This window comes from Notechis scutatus, chromosome 3 (assembly GCF_049901735.1).
Source record: "Notechis scutatus isolate UNSWTSFEM ecotype Mainland chromosome 3, rNotScu1.2, whole genome shotgun sequence".
In the NCBI taxonomy this organism is placed as follows: domain Eukaryota; kingdom Metazoa; phylum Chordata; class Lepidosauria; order Squamata; family Elapidae; genus Notechis; species Notechis scutatus.
The window spans coordinates 1,796,495-1,812,571 of NC_142011.1; the positions used below are offsets into that span (position 1 = coordinate 1,796,495).

Below are 16,077 nucleotides of genomic sequence, written 5' to 3' on the forward strand. Positions count from 1 at the left end.
TGAGTAGCGCCTCCAGAGCCGGAAAACTACTAGTACATATGTGCAAGGAGGGGAACCTTGACCTTTACTTTTATACTCTTTCTAGGGCCTCAGCAATTTTTAAAAATATTGTGATGACCAGAACTGCATGCAGACTCCAAATGTGGTCCCACTAGATTGGTATAAAGCAGTAGTATCACTTCTCATGACCTTGATGCTATCCCTCTCTTGATACAGTCCAGCACTGCGTTGACCTTTTGGGCATCTGCAGCACACTTCTGGCTCACACTCCAGCAATCGTCCATCAGGACACCTCAATCCCTCTCACAGGTGCCCCTGTTGAGCCAGGTGTACTTTTGAATGGCATTTTTGGGTGGACAGCTTCCCGTGTGGAAAGCTGAGATGCTTTCTTGTCCTTGCATATCTCTTGTCAACTTATAAAGCATTCCTATGCCTGTTTTCGAGTTGCCATAAACCGGGGGTGGGATGGGGGTTGGAACCTGAAGGAGCAGTATGGCATTTAAAACCAGAAGTACATTCCATGCTTATCTTACAAAGATTGTAGCCTAGGCTACCAGATCTTCTGCTCAGGAAAATCCTTCATTGGAGAATGTGATTGATGCTACCCAGACTCTGAATGTGCTTTGTTGGAGAATCTGATTTATGACACACCCAGACAGGAGGGGGGAAACAGGGTCACAGGTGACTATAAATTACACGTGGCAGAGTTGGCTTCATATGGCTCAATGCCAACATGTTGCTCCTAATAAATCTTTTGGATTCTTTTGAAGCTTGGCTCGAGGGTTATGATTGAATTAGGGCAATCGTCGGAAACCCTGACATCTCTTTTCTTAGAGGTCAAGCGTGGTGTGAAGGCCCAGGATTCAGAATCTTTACCTTGCTCTCCATGACTGCCTTGAAAGATGATTCAATCTTTCTTTCGAAGAGGTTATACAGCCACCTGCAAAAGCAAAGACCACACCCATGAGGCTCATCGTCCATAGCTTGGTGAATTGACCCTCAAAAGCCTCTGTGGCTTCTTCAAGAGCTCAGAAAAAACAAGGGGATATTTCCTGTTTCTCTTCCTCATCCTTGATTGTTTTTTTTAACATCTAAAGGGGTTCCATTGTCAACTCATAAAGCATTCCTATGCCTGTTTTTGAGTTGCCATAAACAAGGGAGGGGGCGAGGAAATCTGAAGGAGCAATGCAGCAGTTTAAAAACCAGAGGTACATTCCAGTACTTATCTTACAAAGATTGTAGCTAAACTATCGGATCTTCTGCCCATGGAAATCCTTAATTGGAGAATGTGATTGATGACACCCAGCATGTGAATGTGCTTAATTGGAGAATCTGATTTATGACACACCCAGGGGGAGGGAGGGGGGAAACAGGGTCACAGGTGACTGTAAGTTACATATGCCAGAGTTGGCTTCATACAGGTTAATGCTGGACACATTGCTCCTAATAAATCTTTTAGTTTCTTTTGATATCCAGCCAGTTCAGATTAGTTCTAGGAGAGTGAAGCGCGCTATCATAGAACCGGTAGGAAAAAATTTGGAATCCCACCACTGCATAGAAGACCCTATGGAGTTGAGGGGCGTCTGATATTTCTCGATCCTGGAGCACCTGGGAACTACCAGAGGACTGGAAAAGAGCAGATGTGGTTCCCATCTTCAAAAAAGGGGGAAAAAACAGACCCAGGAAACTACAGACCAATCAGCCTAACATCAATACACAGGAAGATACTGGAAAACATAATAAAAAAACAGATCTGCCAACATCTAGAAACAAGTAAAGTAATAACTAGCAGTCAGCACGGGTTTGTTAAAAACAGATCATACCAAACCAATCTCATTTCATTCTTCAACACAGTGACTAAATTAATAGACCAGCAAAATACTGTGGACATAATATATTTAGATTTCAGCAAGGCATTTGACAAAGTAGACCACAATCTACTTCTTGATAAGCTAGAAAAAAGTGGAATAGACAGCACCACCACTAGATGGACTCACAACTGGCTGGCAAACCATACTCAACGAGTAGTCCTTAATGGGTCTAAGTCTACATGGAGGGAAGTAAGCAGTGGGGTGCTACAAGGTTCCGTCTTAGGCCCAGTACTCTTCAATATCTTCATTAACAAATTAGGTGAGGGAATAGAAGGGGAACTTAACGAATTTGCAGATGATACTGAGGTGGCAGGAATAGCTAACACCCAAGAAGATAGGCTGAAGATCCAGATGGATCTTGACAGACTAGAACACTGGGCCGTATAACAAAATGAAATTCAATGTCGAGAAAAGTAAAAGGAAAGAAAAATCAAAAGTACCTATATAGACTGGGTAAAACCAGGCTCAATAGCAGGAACTATGTGGTTTGAGCTTCTTCAGCGACAGACCGAAACCTTGTTTCTGCGAGGCTTCGATCCGTGCTCGCCGCTGGAGCGCCCCAAGCTGGCTGGTTTCGGGGCTAAGCCACCCCGTAGAGGTGGTGAAGAGGGGGGAGACTGCCAGCAGGGTTGAGGAGAGCCGCATCTCTCCTCCCCAGCTGGCCATTACTCCCTTTCCCGAAGGCAGTTGCAGCAGTGGTCAGAAATGGCCACCACAAAGAAGAACTCGACCGGAAAAGAATGTGCAGGAGGAAGATAAGAAGAGAAAGTTTTGGTTGACCGGGTCAAACAGCAAAAGCAACAAATAAGGTACCCTGGAATTGAAACTATTAAAAAAAAACAATAACATTGTTCCCTAAGAAGATTTTTAAGCTGCAAAGGAGAAAGACAAGGGAAAAGGTTTGGTTTTTTTCTTCTCCTTTTCCTATACTGAAATTGGAAAAAAATCCACTTTTACATCAATAGGCATTTAATGCTGAAAATAAAAAGTCAAGGGGATAATAAAGATTTCTGGATAATTAAAAGCTTTTGAAAACAGGAAAGGAGAGAGGAAGAATAGAAGGGCAGGATCTGGAAGGGAGGAGACTGCCTGGAATTAAAAAGAACTTACAGCAAAATCTCAACAAGACTTCCAAAAGATACATTCTAACTGAAATATCACAAGAAAAACCCCAGCAAGAGAAAGTGGAAAAAGAAATAAGAAGAAATAACTTGGGACTATTTGGATTACTTGATGATTTCTGGATTTTTGGTTATTGTATTTGAATGACTAAAATCAATTGGGTGGTTGTTTAAAACTGTTTAAAATGGCTCCACTTTTAGAAGAACTGAAAATGGAACTTAAAAAGTACAAAGAAGATGCACAAGAAGGGAGCGGTTCTTTTGGCTTCTCATTTCAGTTTTTAGAAATGGAGATTTGGAATTATGAGAGACAACAAGAAATGCCTGCAGAACAAGAAGATTGTGACAAAGAAGAAGCCACCTTTAATGAACAAGTAATCTTAGGTGGGGGGAAAAAAGGAAAGGGGGAAAAGAGAATGGAAAGTATAAGATTGGAAAAAACAACTCAAAAAAAAAAATAGAGTGAAAAATAAGTATAAAATCAGAAAGGAACAGAAGAGAGAAATGCAGAAGAGAGAATTAGAAGTAGAGAGACAAGGGGGTAAAAAGGGGAGGGAGAAGATGAAAGGGAAGAAAGAAAGGAAAAGAAGTTATAAAGGACAGAAACAAAACATAGAGAAACGGGGCCTATTTAGAGATAAGGGGTGAAAACTTAATAGAAAAATGGATTCTGCAAAGGTACATAAGATAGTATGGTTATATTAGAAATAGAAATAATTTTAGAAAATATGAAACAATGTATGATTAAAATGTTTGATAAAATAGCTATTGTAATTCAGTGGAATGCTTTTTAATAAACAAATGTAACAAAATGAATATTTAATGATTTACAAAACATATGTGAAGAGAAATAAGGGAAAAATTAATTATGGAGATTATATGTGTCTTTAAGGAAGTATGATATTTAATTGAAAATAAGTGTTAAAGATGTTAAGATTTTAATGATTATTAATGATAGAACTGAATTGGAATGGAATGAGGGTTTATAATTACATATATTTATAATCTTTTTTTAAAACAATATAGTGTGTATTATAAGAATGTACCAAGCAGAATTCAATTGGAAGTTATGTATTATGTATTATATTGAAGGTCATAACCTTAAGGTATATATTGAAGTTTAAATAAGAGTTGAATGGATGTAATTAAAAGATATAAAGGTGTCATATTCCAATTAGTAACTACAGGAGAAAATTTGTTTAATGAGAAAAGTTAATATGAAATTGAAACAGAACGGACAAAAGTATAAATATAATGATTTGAATTGAGATGAGATAATCAAAATAAAATTGAGAAAATTAAAAGAGGGGAAAAACTATACAGAAAATGTAGAATAGTATAAGATATGGAATAGAACACAAAAAGGAGCATGAAATTGAGTTTGGTGTCTGTATAAAGAAGTTCAACCCGGGACCATGCTATTTTCAAAAAAGATGCTTTACTTGTATTTTTTATGTGTGAAAACCCAAATAAAACTTTATTTAAAAAAAAAGTGCAGGAACTATGAGAGGGATCTTGGAGTCTTAGTGGACAACCAGCTAAATGTGAGCCAGCCGTGTGCAGCCGCCGCCAAAAAAGCTAATGCAATCCTAAGTTGCATTAACGGAGGGATACAATCGAGATCCAGGGAGGTACTAGCACAACTCTATAAAGCCTTAGTAAGGCCACACCTAGAGTCCTGCATCCAGTTTTGGTCACCACACTATAAAAAAGATGTTGAGACTCTGGAAAGAGTGCAGAGAAGAGCAACCAGGACAATGAGGGGACTGGAGACTAAAACATACAATGAACAGTTAGTTGCAGGAACTGGGCCTGGCTAGTCTGGTGAAGAGAATTACCAGGGGAGACATGGTAGCGGTCGTCCAATGTTTGAGGGGCTGCCACAGAGTGGAGGAAGGGGTCAAGCTATTTTCTAAAGCACTTTGAAGGCCAGACAAGGAATAATGGATGGAAACTGAACCTGGAAATAAGGAGGAACTTTCTGACAGGGAGAACCATCAACCCATGGAACAGAAGTTGCCCTCAGAAGTTGTGGGAGTTTTGTCACTGGAAGCTTTCAAGAAGAGACTGGACTGCCATTTGTCAGAAATGGTGTAGGGTCTCCCGCTTGGGTGGGGGGTTGGACTAGATGACCTACAAGGTCCCTTCCAATTCTGATTATTTGTTATCTGTTATCTGAACAATGGGATCATGAGAGACACCAAGACCATTTGAAGGTTATGCTTAGTGTGGTGGTGTCTTATGTGTCAAATGGACCTCTTTAAAATGTTCACTCTGATCTCCACAAGGGAATATTTTCCATCTCTCTGTTGTTTTAATAGTTAACATTTACAACATTTGTAAGAGGTGCCACCTGAATGACACAACCTGGAAGTAATTGGACTGTGGGGTCTTGGATTGCTGGTGAGATGCTTTGGTCTTTGTGTTTTCTTTTCGACATTTTGATCAGCTCTTTTGAATAGTATGTAAATGCTGCTTATCTCTATGTGCCTGTTGATGTTTGATTTGACTGAGTGCAGGCTTCCTGGAATCCAGTCATGAACAGGCACATAGAGAAAAAGAACCTTTACATACCATTCAAAGGGAACAATAAGAAAAGAAAAGAAAAAGAAAAAAGAAAACAAAAAGACCAAAATCATTGCTCACCACCAATCCACAACCAAATAAGCAAAGATTAACATCAAGATTAACGCTAAACCAACAATCGCTAACTAACGTTAGCAAACAATACCCCAATCAAGAAACTACTAACTAACAGACAGTACAGAATAACAGAGTTGGAAGGAACCTTGTAACTCATCTAGTCCACCACTGGCCTGATCTTTCTTTGCACTGGGTAGAGTGGGCTGATGTTTCCTCTTCAAATTGGGTAGACCAGGATGGCCCTGTAGGCTGAAGCCAACCACATCACAGGCTGGATTCGGCCCCTGGGCCTTGAGTTTGACATCCTGGTATAGGATCTTCTGCCCTGAGTAGGGGGTTGGATTAGATGACCTCCAAGGTCCCTTCCAATCCTTTTAGTCTATGTTCTATCTATGTTCTAAATAAATCATGTTTAACCCTACTTCAGACCTTCCACTTCCCTGGGAAGGAGGACGACGTTATGGTGAGAGGTAGACAGTATTCATATGAGGAACCCTCTATGACTATTAATGAAAATCAACCTACTCCCATTTGCCAGAAATATCAATGTCGACATTGGAAATGTGGGTGTTGCAATCCAAGGTGGTAACCGTTGGTCTCCCAGTGTCATCGCTCCCCAGCTTCAAGCCCACAGAGATGGAGATGCCATCAAGCTTCAGTTCAAAGGAGCCATCATCCTTCCTGGTAGGAGACACAATATACAGAAGTATTCACAAAAATCTCAGCCTCTTGAGTGATGACGAAGGTACCATCCTAAGGCTAGGCTGAAAAAGGTACTCCTACCACTCAGTTCCTCCTTGTGTCCCCACCTACTGCTCAAACTGATAGTATCACTTTTGACCACAGGGCATGACCTTTGAGGACTTCAACAGTCATCTAAAGGCCAATATCTATTTATTTATTAAATTGATTTGCCACCCACATCACTATCCAGAGGCTTACAATGGCAAAAAGAAGAAGTATAAAAGCATTAAAATTAACAACAATTCAATAACAGTAAAAAGCAAGGTGGGCTTTTGTTTCTCACTCAACTCAACTAACTTATCAACTTATGCAACTCAACCAACTCATTCAACTCACTTAATCAGCCAACCAACTAACCAACCAAATTCAACTCAACCAACCAACTTATCCAACTCATTCAACTCAACCACCCAATCAACCTATGCAACTCAACCCACCAACCAACTCATTCAACTCACTTAACCAACCAACCAACCAACCAACCAATTCATTCAACTCAACCAACCAATTTATCCAACTCATTCAACTCAACCAACCAACTTATCCAACTCATTCAACTCAACCCACCAACTTACCAACTCATCCTATTCACTTAACCAACCAACCAACTCAACCAACCAACCTATTCATTCAACTCACTCAACCAACCAATGCCTCCTACCAATATTGGATGAGCCCTCTGGAGACCCAAAGAACTACATCTGAAGATTTCTTCTGGACTTGGTCTCACATGGAGAGGCAAGACCTTGACCATGGATTGACTTCATCCCATGCTGTAGATGAGGCTGAATTTCCAGGTGTTGCAGAGGTTCAACTGGTAAATAATTAATTTGCCCAGTTGCCTGGAAGGGGCATTGGGGACCCCAAGCTCATAGAAGTGATGTGGGAGTATTTTTCTGAACCAACAGAAAAAGGTAAGGAGCAATGAGACTCACAACCAACGTTTCTTCAGCTCCCAGTGGCCGGTCATTTCAGCCAAAGCATTGCTGACGGAGACCCTGAGGCCCTGGCCCGGCATGGGTTCAATTGTTGAGTGGAATAGCTCGAACCGACGGATGTTCAGACTGCAAACAAGGATAGAGAAAAGAAAAAAAAGCTTTTGAGTTTGTGAGCTGAGTGTCTGGGCTCAATTTTGCCCACAGTGTGTTCAACCAGGTCCATTAAAGACCCAATTACATACAATTTGCTAAATTCCATTAGGTGTCAATGTGAGAATCTCTGCATGCATACAATTTGTTAAATTTATGCTTCAAAATGAAGTGCAAAACCAGGAAATTGAGTCATCCATCAAGCAGATCTAGTAGGAAGTTCAAGTTGACCAAGACTTTGGTCTCTCAAGGAAGACCAAGCAGGATTCACTGTGGGGCTCTGGGCTTGGGGATTGCAGGTGGTCCTTGACTTATGACCACAACTGACCTCAAAAATTATGTGAAGTGAGACATTTTGTTATGTGAGTTTTGCCCCCATTTTATGACCTTTCTCGCCACAGCTGTTAAGTGAGTCATCGCAGGTGTTAAGTTTTCTTTGAAGACATTTCGCTTCTCATCCAAGGAGCTTCTTCAGCTCTGACTGGATGGCGGGGAAGGGAAGGATTTATGTTCCTTGCAGAGAGCCGGTCATTTGCACCCTTTTAGAGGGACATTGAGGCCACTTGGAGGTTTCTCTGTGTCCTCAAGTTCATTTGACTGGTGCAAAAGATCTGGAGAAAACATCCTGCAGCCAAGAAGGCACCACCCCCTGAACTGCCACCTGTCAGAAATGGTATAGGGTCTCCTGCTTGGGGGGGTTGGACTAGATGACCTCTAAGGTCCCTTCCAACTCTGTTAACCTGTCATACTTCTGCAAACAGCAGCTGCTGCCCCATTTGGGGGCTCTGAGAGATTCACCTGGACATCCCAAGTCTTAAAAGAGAAAAAAACAGCCTCACCTGTAAAACCTGTAGTTGACATTTCCTATCATTTTAACCCTGTAGGAGCCGGAGAATTCAGGGAGGGTGATGGCAGGCAAATCCTTCTGCAAGGTGGCGACTCCTTCTTGGCATGCTGAAAAAAAATGGGCAACTTATGTGCTGGTGGTGGTTTTTTGTTTTTTTTAACTCCTTTATCACTTCCTCATTCTTTTTTTAAGATGAAATGTGTCATATTTGTTGAGATCCTGGGTGCTGTCTTGAGATGGGTGGTTTTCTTGCAGATGTTTTATTACCCAACTAGGGAACACCATCAGTGCTAGAAGAGGTAACTTCTCTGCCTTTCACTAGCACTGATGATGTTCCCTAGATGGGCCATGAAATGTCTGCAAGAAAAGAACTGAGCTCGGAGAGCACCAGGGACCTCATAATTGTCCTTCTCTTCTTCCTCTTCTTGCTCTTAGTTGTCCTCCTCCTCCTCCTCCTCCTCCCTCCTCCTCCTCCTCCTCCTCCTCCTCCTCCTCCTCCTCCTCCTCCTCCCCTCCCCCCACATCCCTCTTGCTTCTAACATCGATGATGTTCCCTAGTTGCATCATGAAACATCTGCAAGAAAACCACCCAGTTCAGAAAGCACCAAGGACCACACAGCCTTTCTCTTTTGCTTCCTCCTCCTCCCCCCCATCTCTTTCCAAACCCCACTCCCTTCTACCACTGATGATGTTCCCTAGTTGGGTCATGAGACTTCTGAAAGGAAACCACCCAGCACCACATTATTCTCTTCTTTGGTGTCTTTTTTTAAAAGACCAGTGGCAGCTCAATGAACTTCGATGTGGTAGAAGCCACCACTCCCCACAGGGACGTCTCCCTCAAGCCGTTGTGCCCCTCTGCCCAATGGTGGGCCAGTTGTATCTTCATTCATCCCATGTCAAAAGAATCTCCTGTTGGTTACAAGCAACTTCACGGCTCTTTTTACACAGGTTGCAACGCAGGTTAAAAAGAGATGGGATTTCCATCCCGCCTAGCAACTACCTCCTTCTTGGATCACCACCAGATTGTATCCGATGTTTGCAATCAGTCCGTCACAAGTAAACAGTCTAAAACAGTGTGTCAGGTTTCCAAGTGATGAAATCCATTTCAAAAAGAAAAGAACAAAGTCCATCTTGCAAAACAATTTCTTTTATTTAGGAAAGCATCAAATTGGCAAAGTCCGTAGTAATTTCGGATTTGACACAACCCCGTAATATTAGAAGTTAGAAACAACCCCCCAAAAGTCACATTCTCCAATAGAGAATGTGCAAACCTGGCCATTAAATCTCTAAAACCTTAAATCTCTAAAAAAATAATAATAACCCACCAAACCTTGGGTCTTTTTTTTGAGAGAGAGGTATAGTTTGTTAGAGATCAAGTCAGGGGCAGGGTGCTAATGTTATGGCTGGTTCGGTGAACTCATCAAGGAGAGAAACAACCTGGAAATAAGGAGACATTTCCAGATGGTGAGGACAATTAACCAGTGGAACAGCTTGCCACCAGAAATTGTGGGTGCTCCATCACTTGGAGGCTTTCAAGGTGAGGCTGGACAGACGCTTGTCTGAAATAGTGTAGGGCTTCCTGTCTAAGCAGGGGGTTGGACTAGAAGACCTCCAAGGTCCCTTCCAGCTGAATTGAATAATCTAATGAAAAGAGGGGCTAGGGGTGACCTGATGGCATTTTCAATATTTGAGGAGCTGTTACAGAGAAGAGGGGGGTCGTTCTCTGCAGGCAGGACAAGAAGCAACAGATGGAAAGATCTCCAAAGAAAGATTCCGACGGAGAATTAAGGAGAAACTTTCGGGCAGTGAGAAACAATCAACCGGTGGAGCAGAAGCTGCCTGTCAGGAGCTGTGGGTGCTCCAACATTGGAGGCTTTCAGGAAGAGACTGGGCAGCCATTGGTCAGGAATGATATAGAACCTCCTGCCTGAGCAGGGGGTTAGACTAGAAGACCTCCAAGGTCCCTTCCAACTGTTCTAAACGAGAGAGTCACTTTTGAGTCACCCCACCCTGTTCTCCTTGCACCCCACCCGTTGTCCGACGGTTGGCTGTGGGGCAGAGAGGGGGCTCTACTGGAAAGAACAGCTGAGTACCTACCATAGTCCAATCCTTTCTTGGTGATCCTGCCTGCAAAACCTGGGTTTACGCCCTCAGAGGAGGACAGGAACCAGCAAATCCCGAGCACCAGAAGGCTTTCCCTGCGCATCTTCCCACCTCCAAACTCCTGGAGACCTTCTGCTCAGACCAGGATGGGTGTCTGGAGTCGCCCTGCCGCTGGGTGCCTCTAATGCAGAGAAACAGGAACCAAACTCTCCCCACTGCCACCTTTGAGAAGAAGCAGGAAGCTGCACTCTCGTTCCGGAAAGCGGCTTTCCCTGGTTGACCCGTTCCCAGCCTAGATTTGGAATGGGATTTCCCCCCCCCCCCCAGAGGCACTTCGGATGGGGGACAATGTCCAGTGGCTGCCTGGACATTGCCATCCCGTGACTCACAACAGAGATTGTGGCTTTGATGCTCAGGGTGACGCCGGTTGGATAGAAAGCAAACATCAGAGCATGGTTTAGTATATTTATGTTTTACTTTATTTGTTTGATTTGTCAATTGCTTACAAGATAACAGGTATAAGTATAAACATAGTTACGAAAACATGAAATGGGTACATATAAGAAAAACAAAAGGAACAATAGGACAGGGACGGTAGGCACGATTGGTGCACTTATGCACGCCCCCTACAGATCTCTTAGGAAAGGGGTGAGGTCAAGGTTAAAATGTTTGGGGTTTGGGGAAGAAACCACAGAGTCAGAATAGAACAGAAGAACTGAGTTGGAAGGGACCTTGGAGGTCTTCCAACCCCTGCTCAGGCAGGAATCCCTATCCTATTTCAGGCAAATGGTCATCCAATCTCTTCATAATTCCAGTGTTGGAATAGAATGCCTTTATTGTCATTGCATTCCACGAATACAATGAAATTTGAAAGCTACTCCAGCGCAGTGCCCTAAACACCACATCACAATTACACTACAGAGTATTTAAAAATTAGAACAATTACAATAATAATAATAGGACTAAATCACAAACGCACTGTTTGATTCAAGACAATTGCTGGGGAAAAAAAAACTGTTTCTCAATCTATTAGTCCTCATTTTAAGACACCTGTAACGCCTCCCTGATGGTGAAGTTGGAGCATTCACAACTTCTGGAGGCAAATTATTCCATGGATTAATTGTTCCCCATTATCAAATAATTCCTCATTAGTTCCAGGTTGCTTCTCTCCTTGATGAGTTTCCACCTGCTGCTTCTTATCTTCCCTTCTCGTGCTTTGAAGAATAGCTTGTGGACCCCCTCTTCTTCTTTGGGGCAGCCCCTCAAATATTGGAAGTCTGCTCTCCTGTCTCCCCTGGTCCTTCTCTTCCCTAGACCAGCCAAGCCCAGTTCCTGCAACCGTTCTTCATAATGTTTTAGCCTCCAGTCCCCTCATCATCCTGGTTGCTCTTCTTTGTAGTTTTTCTAGAGTCTCAGTATCTTTTTTATATTGTGGTGACCAAAACTGGATGCAGTACTCTAGGTGTGGTCTTACTAAGGCTTTATAGAGTGGTATTAATACTTCACGTGATCTCTATCATTGTAAAGTGGTCATTGTAAAAGATCGCCAGTAGAATATAGAATAACCAAATTGAAATGGACCTTGGAGGTCTTCTAGTCCAACCCCCTACTTGAGCAGGAGACTTTGCCATTCCAGACAAATGGCTGTCCATTCTTTTCTTAGTTTAGTCTAGTCTTTATCGTCATTGCACCTCGTACAACGAAATCAAACACCGTCTTCAGTGCACGTCATGACCAAGAAAATAAACACAAACCCACATCCTTCACCCTCCACACATTGAATTGAAAACCCACGACACCACACCAACATTACACTATACAGTAGAATTCAACAGGGCTACTGCCCTGGGATAGAAGCTGTTTTTCTGCCTATCTGTTCTTGTTTTTAAAAGCCTCCATTTTTTGAGCACCCAGAACTTCCACTGGCTGATTCTTAGGAAATTCCTCCTTGGTTCTAGCAATGCTTCACCAGAGGACTTCACCAATGTGAAGAGTTCCACAATTCTTGAAAACAATTTTATTGATTTTTAAAAACAAACAAAACAGACAAAACATAAAAACATCCAACTTTCTTTCATAAATATACAAACAGTGTATCGGTTGGTTTACCAATTTTTTGTGCATCCATTTCGTGGTCGCAATTACAATTACATTACATAATATCTCATATTGTCAATCAGAAATTATATACCTTAATATCACTATTAAACAATCATTTGACCATGATTTTATTCATTCATACTTTACGAGATAACTATAGTTTACTTAGTTTATTTTATAACAAATCATATAGTCATACCAAATCTATCCTAATAACATTTTATAAATATAATATCAAAAAAGAAAAGAAATAAATCTTTATATATTCATTATTTTCTAAAATTCTAAATATTCTATTATTGTATTTTATTATCTAACCATTGGTAGAAAAGGTCCCATATTTTATAGAATTGTTTATCATCTTGTTCTCTAATTTCAAATGTCAATCTACTCATTTCTAGCACATTCCAATATTTTCTTAATGATTTCCTCCTGGGATGGTATTTTCTCATTTTTCCAGTTTTTAGCAAATACAATCCTAGCCGCTGTTAATACATTTACAATCAGGTATTTCAATTCTTCACGAGAGGACCAACACCGAAGATCTCCTCCTCTGAAGATCCCATCTGGATCCCATTTACTTCTTCCTTCTCCAGGACTTTTAATACAAGGATGGCAGCACCCGTCCAATGAACCATTTGTCTGGAATGGTCTAGCTAGGGCAGGAGTTGGCAACCCGTGGCTCTGGAGCCGCATGGGACTCTTTCATCCCTCTGCTGTGGCTCCCTGTCACCAGTCAGCATCACAATTTTGAGAGGAGCTTCTAGTTGAGGGTGGGTGGGAAACATGGTGCGTCAGGAGACACTTTATGGCACGGGTGGGGGGGTTTCTGGTTGGCTCCACAATTGATAGGGCTTTGGGTTAGGACAGGTAGAAGAAAAAGGACGCCACGCTAGGAGGAGACTCTATGGTGGAGGGAACCAGACTTCCGGTCAGCAGAGAAAAAAAAAAGGATGCAGTGCTAGGAGGAGACTCTATGGTGGGAGGACTGGACTTCCAGTCAGCAGAGGAAAAAGGATGCTGTGCTAGGAGGAGACTCTATGGTGGGAGGACTGGACTTCCAGTCAGCAGAGGAAAAAGGACGCCGTGCTAGGAGGAGACTCTATGGTGGGAGGACTGGACTTCCAGTCAGCAGAGGAAAAAGGACGCCGTGCATGGAGGAGACTCTATGGTGGGAGGACTGGACTTCCAGCCAGCAGAGGAAAAAGGACGCCGTGCTAGGAGGAGACTCTATGGTGGGGGAACTGGACAGCTCCAGAATTGAACAAGGGGATTCCCGTTAGAATCTTTGTGGCTTTTTTGAGTGTTTAAGGTTGCTGACCCCTGAGCTAGGGGTCTCCTGCTTGGCCAGGGGGTTGGACTAGACCAGTGGTGAAAATTTCAGTGGTCCGCAGAGAAATGTCACTCTCAAAGCAATTAATCCAGGCTGCACAGGAACACAAGGCTGCGCTGCCCACATGGCCTGTGGGAACACAAGGCTTGTGTCGCTTGCATTGCGCACAGCACGAGGGAGTGAGAGGAGGGGGGAAAGGGTGGAGGGGGGAACTTGCCCCACTCGCCCCATGCGCCTGGCCTGGCCACCAGGCTGCTTCTTTCCGCTTCTTCCTTCTTCTGCTCTTGGCTGCACGCAAGGAAAGCAGCAGAAGTCTTTCTTTCTCTCCCCCAAACTCCGCCAGAAATGAGTCTTTGGGACCCTGCAAGGCCTCCCGCTCCAAGAGGCTGCGTCGGCAAAGACTCGCTTTCTGGCGGAGTTTGGGGGAGAGAAAGAAAGACTTCTGCGGCTTCTGCTGCTTTCCTTGCATGAAGCCAAAAGTCTCTCTCCTCTCTCCCCTCCTGAGAACAGAGCTGGAGCTGGTATCCTGCGATCCCAAATAAAGAACGATCGATCGGTAGGAAAACAAGGTAGGGAATTTTCCCGCAGACTTTTTGGGGGATTTTCCCAGGGTCTCTGGTCTGCGGGATTTAAAACGATGAGTTTGGTGGTCCCTGAGGTCCAAAAGGTTGGCAACCTCTGGACTAGAACACCTCAAGGGTCCCTTCCCACACTTCTCCTCTTCTTTTTGGAGAGAGGCCGGGCTCCGGAGACAGAGAAAGCTGCACAAAGGATGACCCAAAGCTTCCCCTTTCCTGCAAGAGGGGATTGCAAAACACGCTTCCCAGCTGACGTGAGGAAAAGGGAAGGAAGTTCGTGCCTTATCAAGGGCTTCTTTGACCCTCCTTTTTGGGAGCAGGAGGGGAGTCCAGGAGACGCAGAGGAGGGTCGGGGCTAACAGGCTAGCTAGCAGAAACAGGAAGTCCCAGAGAGCTTCTCCCCTGCCTGGCAGGAAACGGTTGCTGGCTGGGCTTGCAAAGGTGGTTCCCCTTTTTAAAAGGTTGAGGCTCTTTCACCAAGCTCAGCTCAGCTGGGGAAAAAGGAGGTTTTCCTGCAAGCATGTCTTTGCATGTGTGTGTGAGAGAGAGAAACACCAGCTCTTTTACACACACACAGACACGTCTCCTTGAGTTATCTCTGCCCTGTTTCACCGCTTGCATTCGCAACCATCCCAAGGATAGAGCAGAGTAAACTTGGTTAGAATGGATCAGAGTTAATCTGGGGAGTATCTTTACTCGTTCTGGAGCTCCAGGCTCTTTGGTTTATGTTTCAATGTTTTCTAGCAACCCAGAAAATGTGCAACTCAGGTTAAATTGGTCGTGTAAACACAGCTACTAAGTGATCCATAAATCCTTCCTTCCTTCCTTCCTTCCTTCCTTCCTTCCTTCCTTCCTTCCTTCCTTCCTTCCTTCCTTCCTTCCTTCCTTCCTTCCTTTCCCTTTCCTTCCTTCCTTCCTTCCTTCCTTCCTTCCTTTCCTTCCCTTCCCTTCCCTTCCCTTCCTTTCTCTCTAAGACCCTAAAGTTTTGATTAAACTTAGAGAAGAAGCTTCAACCAGGATATTATATTCTGAAAGAAATTCACGTTTGCCCCAACAGTGTAACCTGAGCTTGCACCCAGGATTCTGGGAGTGATCTGGGGGGTGGGGTGTACCCATTTGGGGAAGGCTGGGTGTAAGAGAAGATAGTTTTTGTAGGTCAGGGTTGAACTGTGGAGTCCTTGGGGGTCTCAGAGCTTGGTTGTTGTTGTTTTTTTTTCAGATATTTCATTACCCAACTAGGGATCATTATCAGTGCTAGAAGGGTTTGGAGGGAGGAGGAGGAGGAGGAGAACTTGATGCTCTCTGAGCTTGATGTTTTCTTGTTGCAGCACTGATGATGTTACCTACTTTAGGTCATAAAATGTCTGCAAGAAAACAACCAAGTTCACAGAGCATCAAGGACCCCAAATTCTCCTCTCCCTCCCCCTCCCTCCCTCCCTTTCTTCCCTCCTCCTTGTCCTATTTCTCAATTATTCCTCCTCCTTTTCTCCTCCCCTCCCTCCTCATCTTCTTCTTCCTCCTCCTTTCCTTCCTCCTTCTGCTCTTCTTCACCCCCTCCCTTCTAGCACTGCCAAAGTTCCCTAGTTGGGTCATGAAACATCTGTAAGGAAACAGCCAAGCTTAGAGAACATCCAGGACCCCATAGTTCT

At 43.4% G+C, this 16,077-nt stretch overlaps 1 protein-coding gene across 1 annotated transcript in view; it reads right to left on the reverse strand.

Moving 5' to 3' along the window:
- Positions 1 to 10,612, reverse strand: part of LOC113427892 (lipopolysaccharide-binding protein-like) — a 29,435-nt gene extending 18,823 nt beyond the window's left edge. The window contains exons 1-5 of the mRNA XM_087959116.1: positions 10,412 to 10,612; positions 8,307 to 8,421; positions 7,315 to 7,443; positions 6,161 to 6,316; positions 877 to 940 (exon numbers count right to left, since the gene is read on the reverse strand). Coding sequence (XP_087815242.1) covers positions 877 to 940; positions 6,161 to 6,316; positions 7,315 to 7,443; positions 8,307 to 8,421; positions 10,412 to 10,520 — 573 coding nt within the window. The 5' untranslated portion in view covers positions 10,521 to 10,612. The remainder of the gene's footprint in view (positions 1 to 876; positions 941 to 6,160; positions 6,317 to 7,314; positions 7,444 to 8,306; positions 8,422 to 10,411) is intronic.
- Positions 10,613 to 16,077: the final 5,465 nt, after the last annotated feature.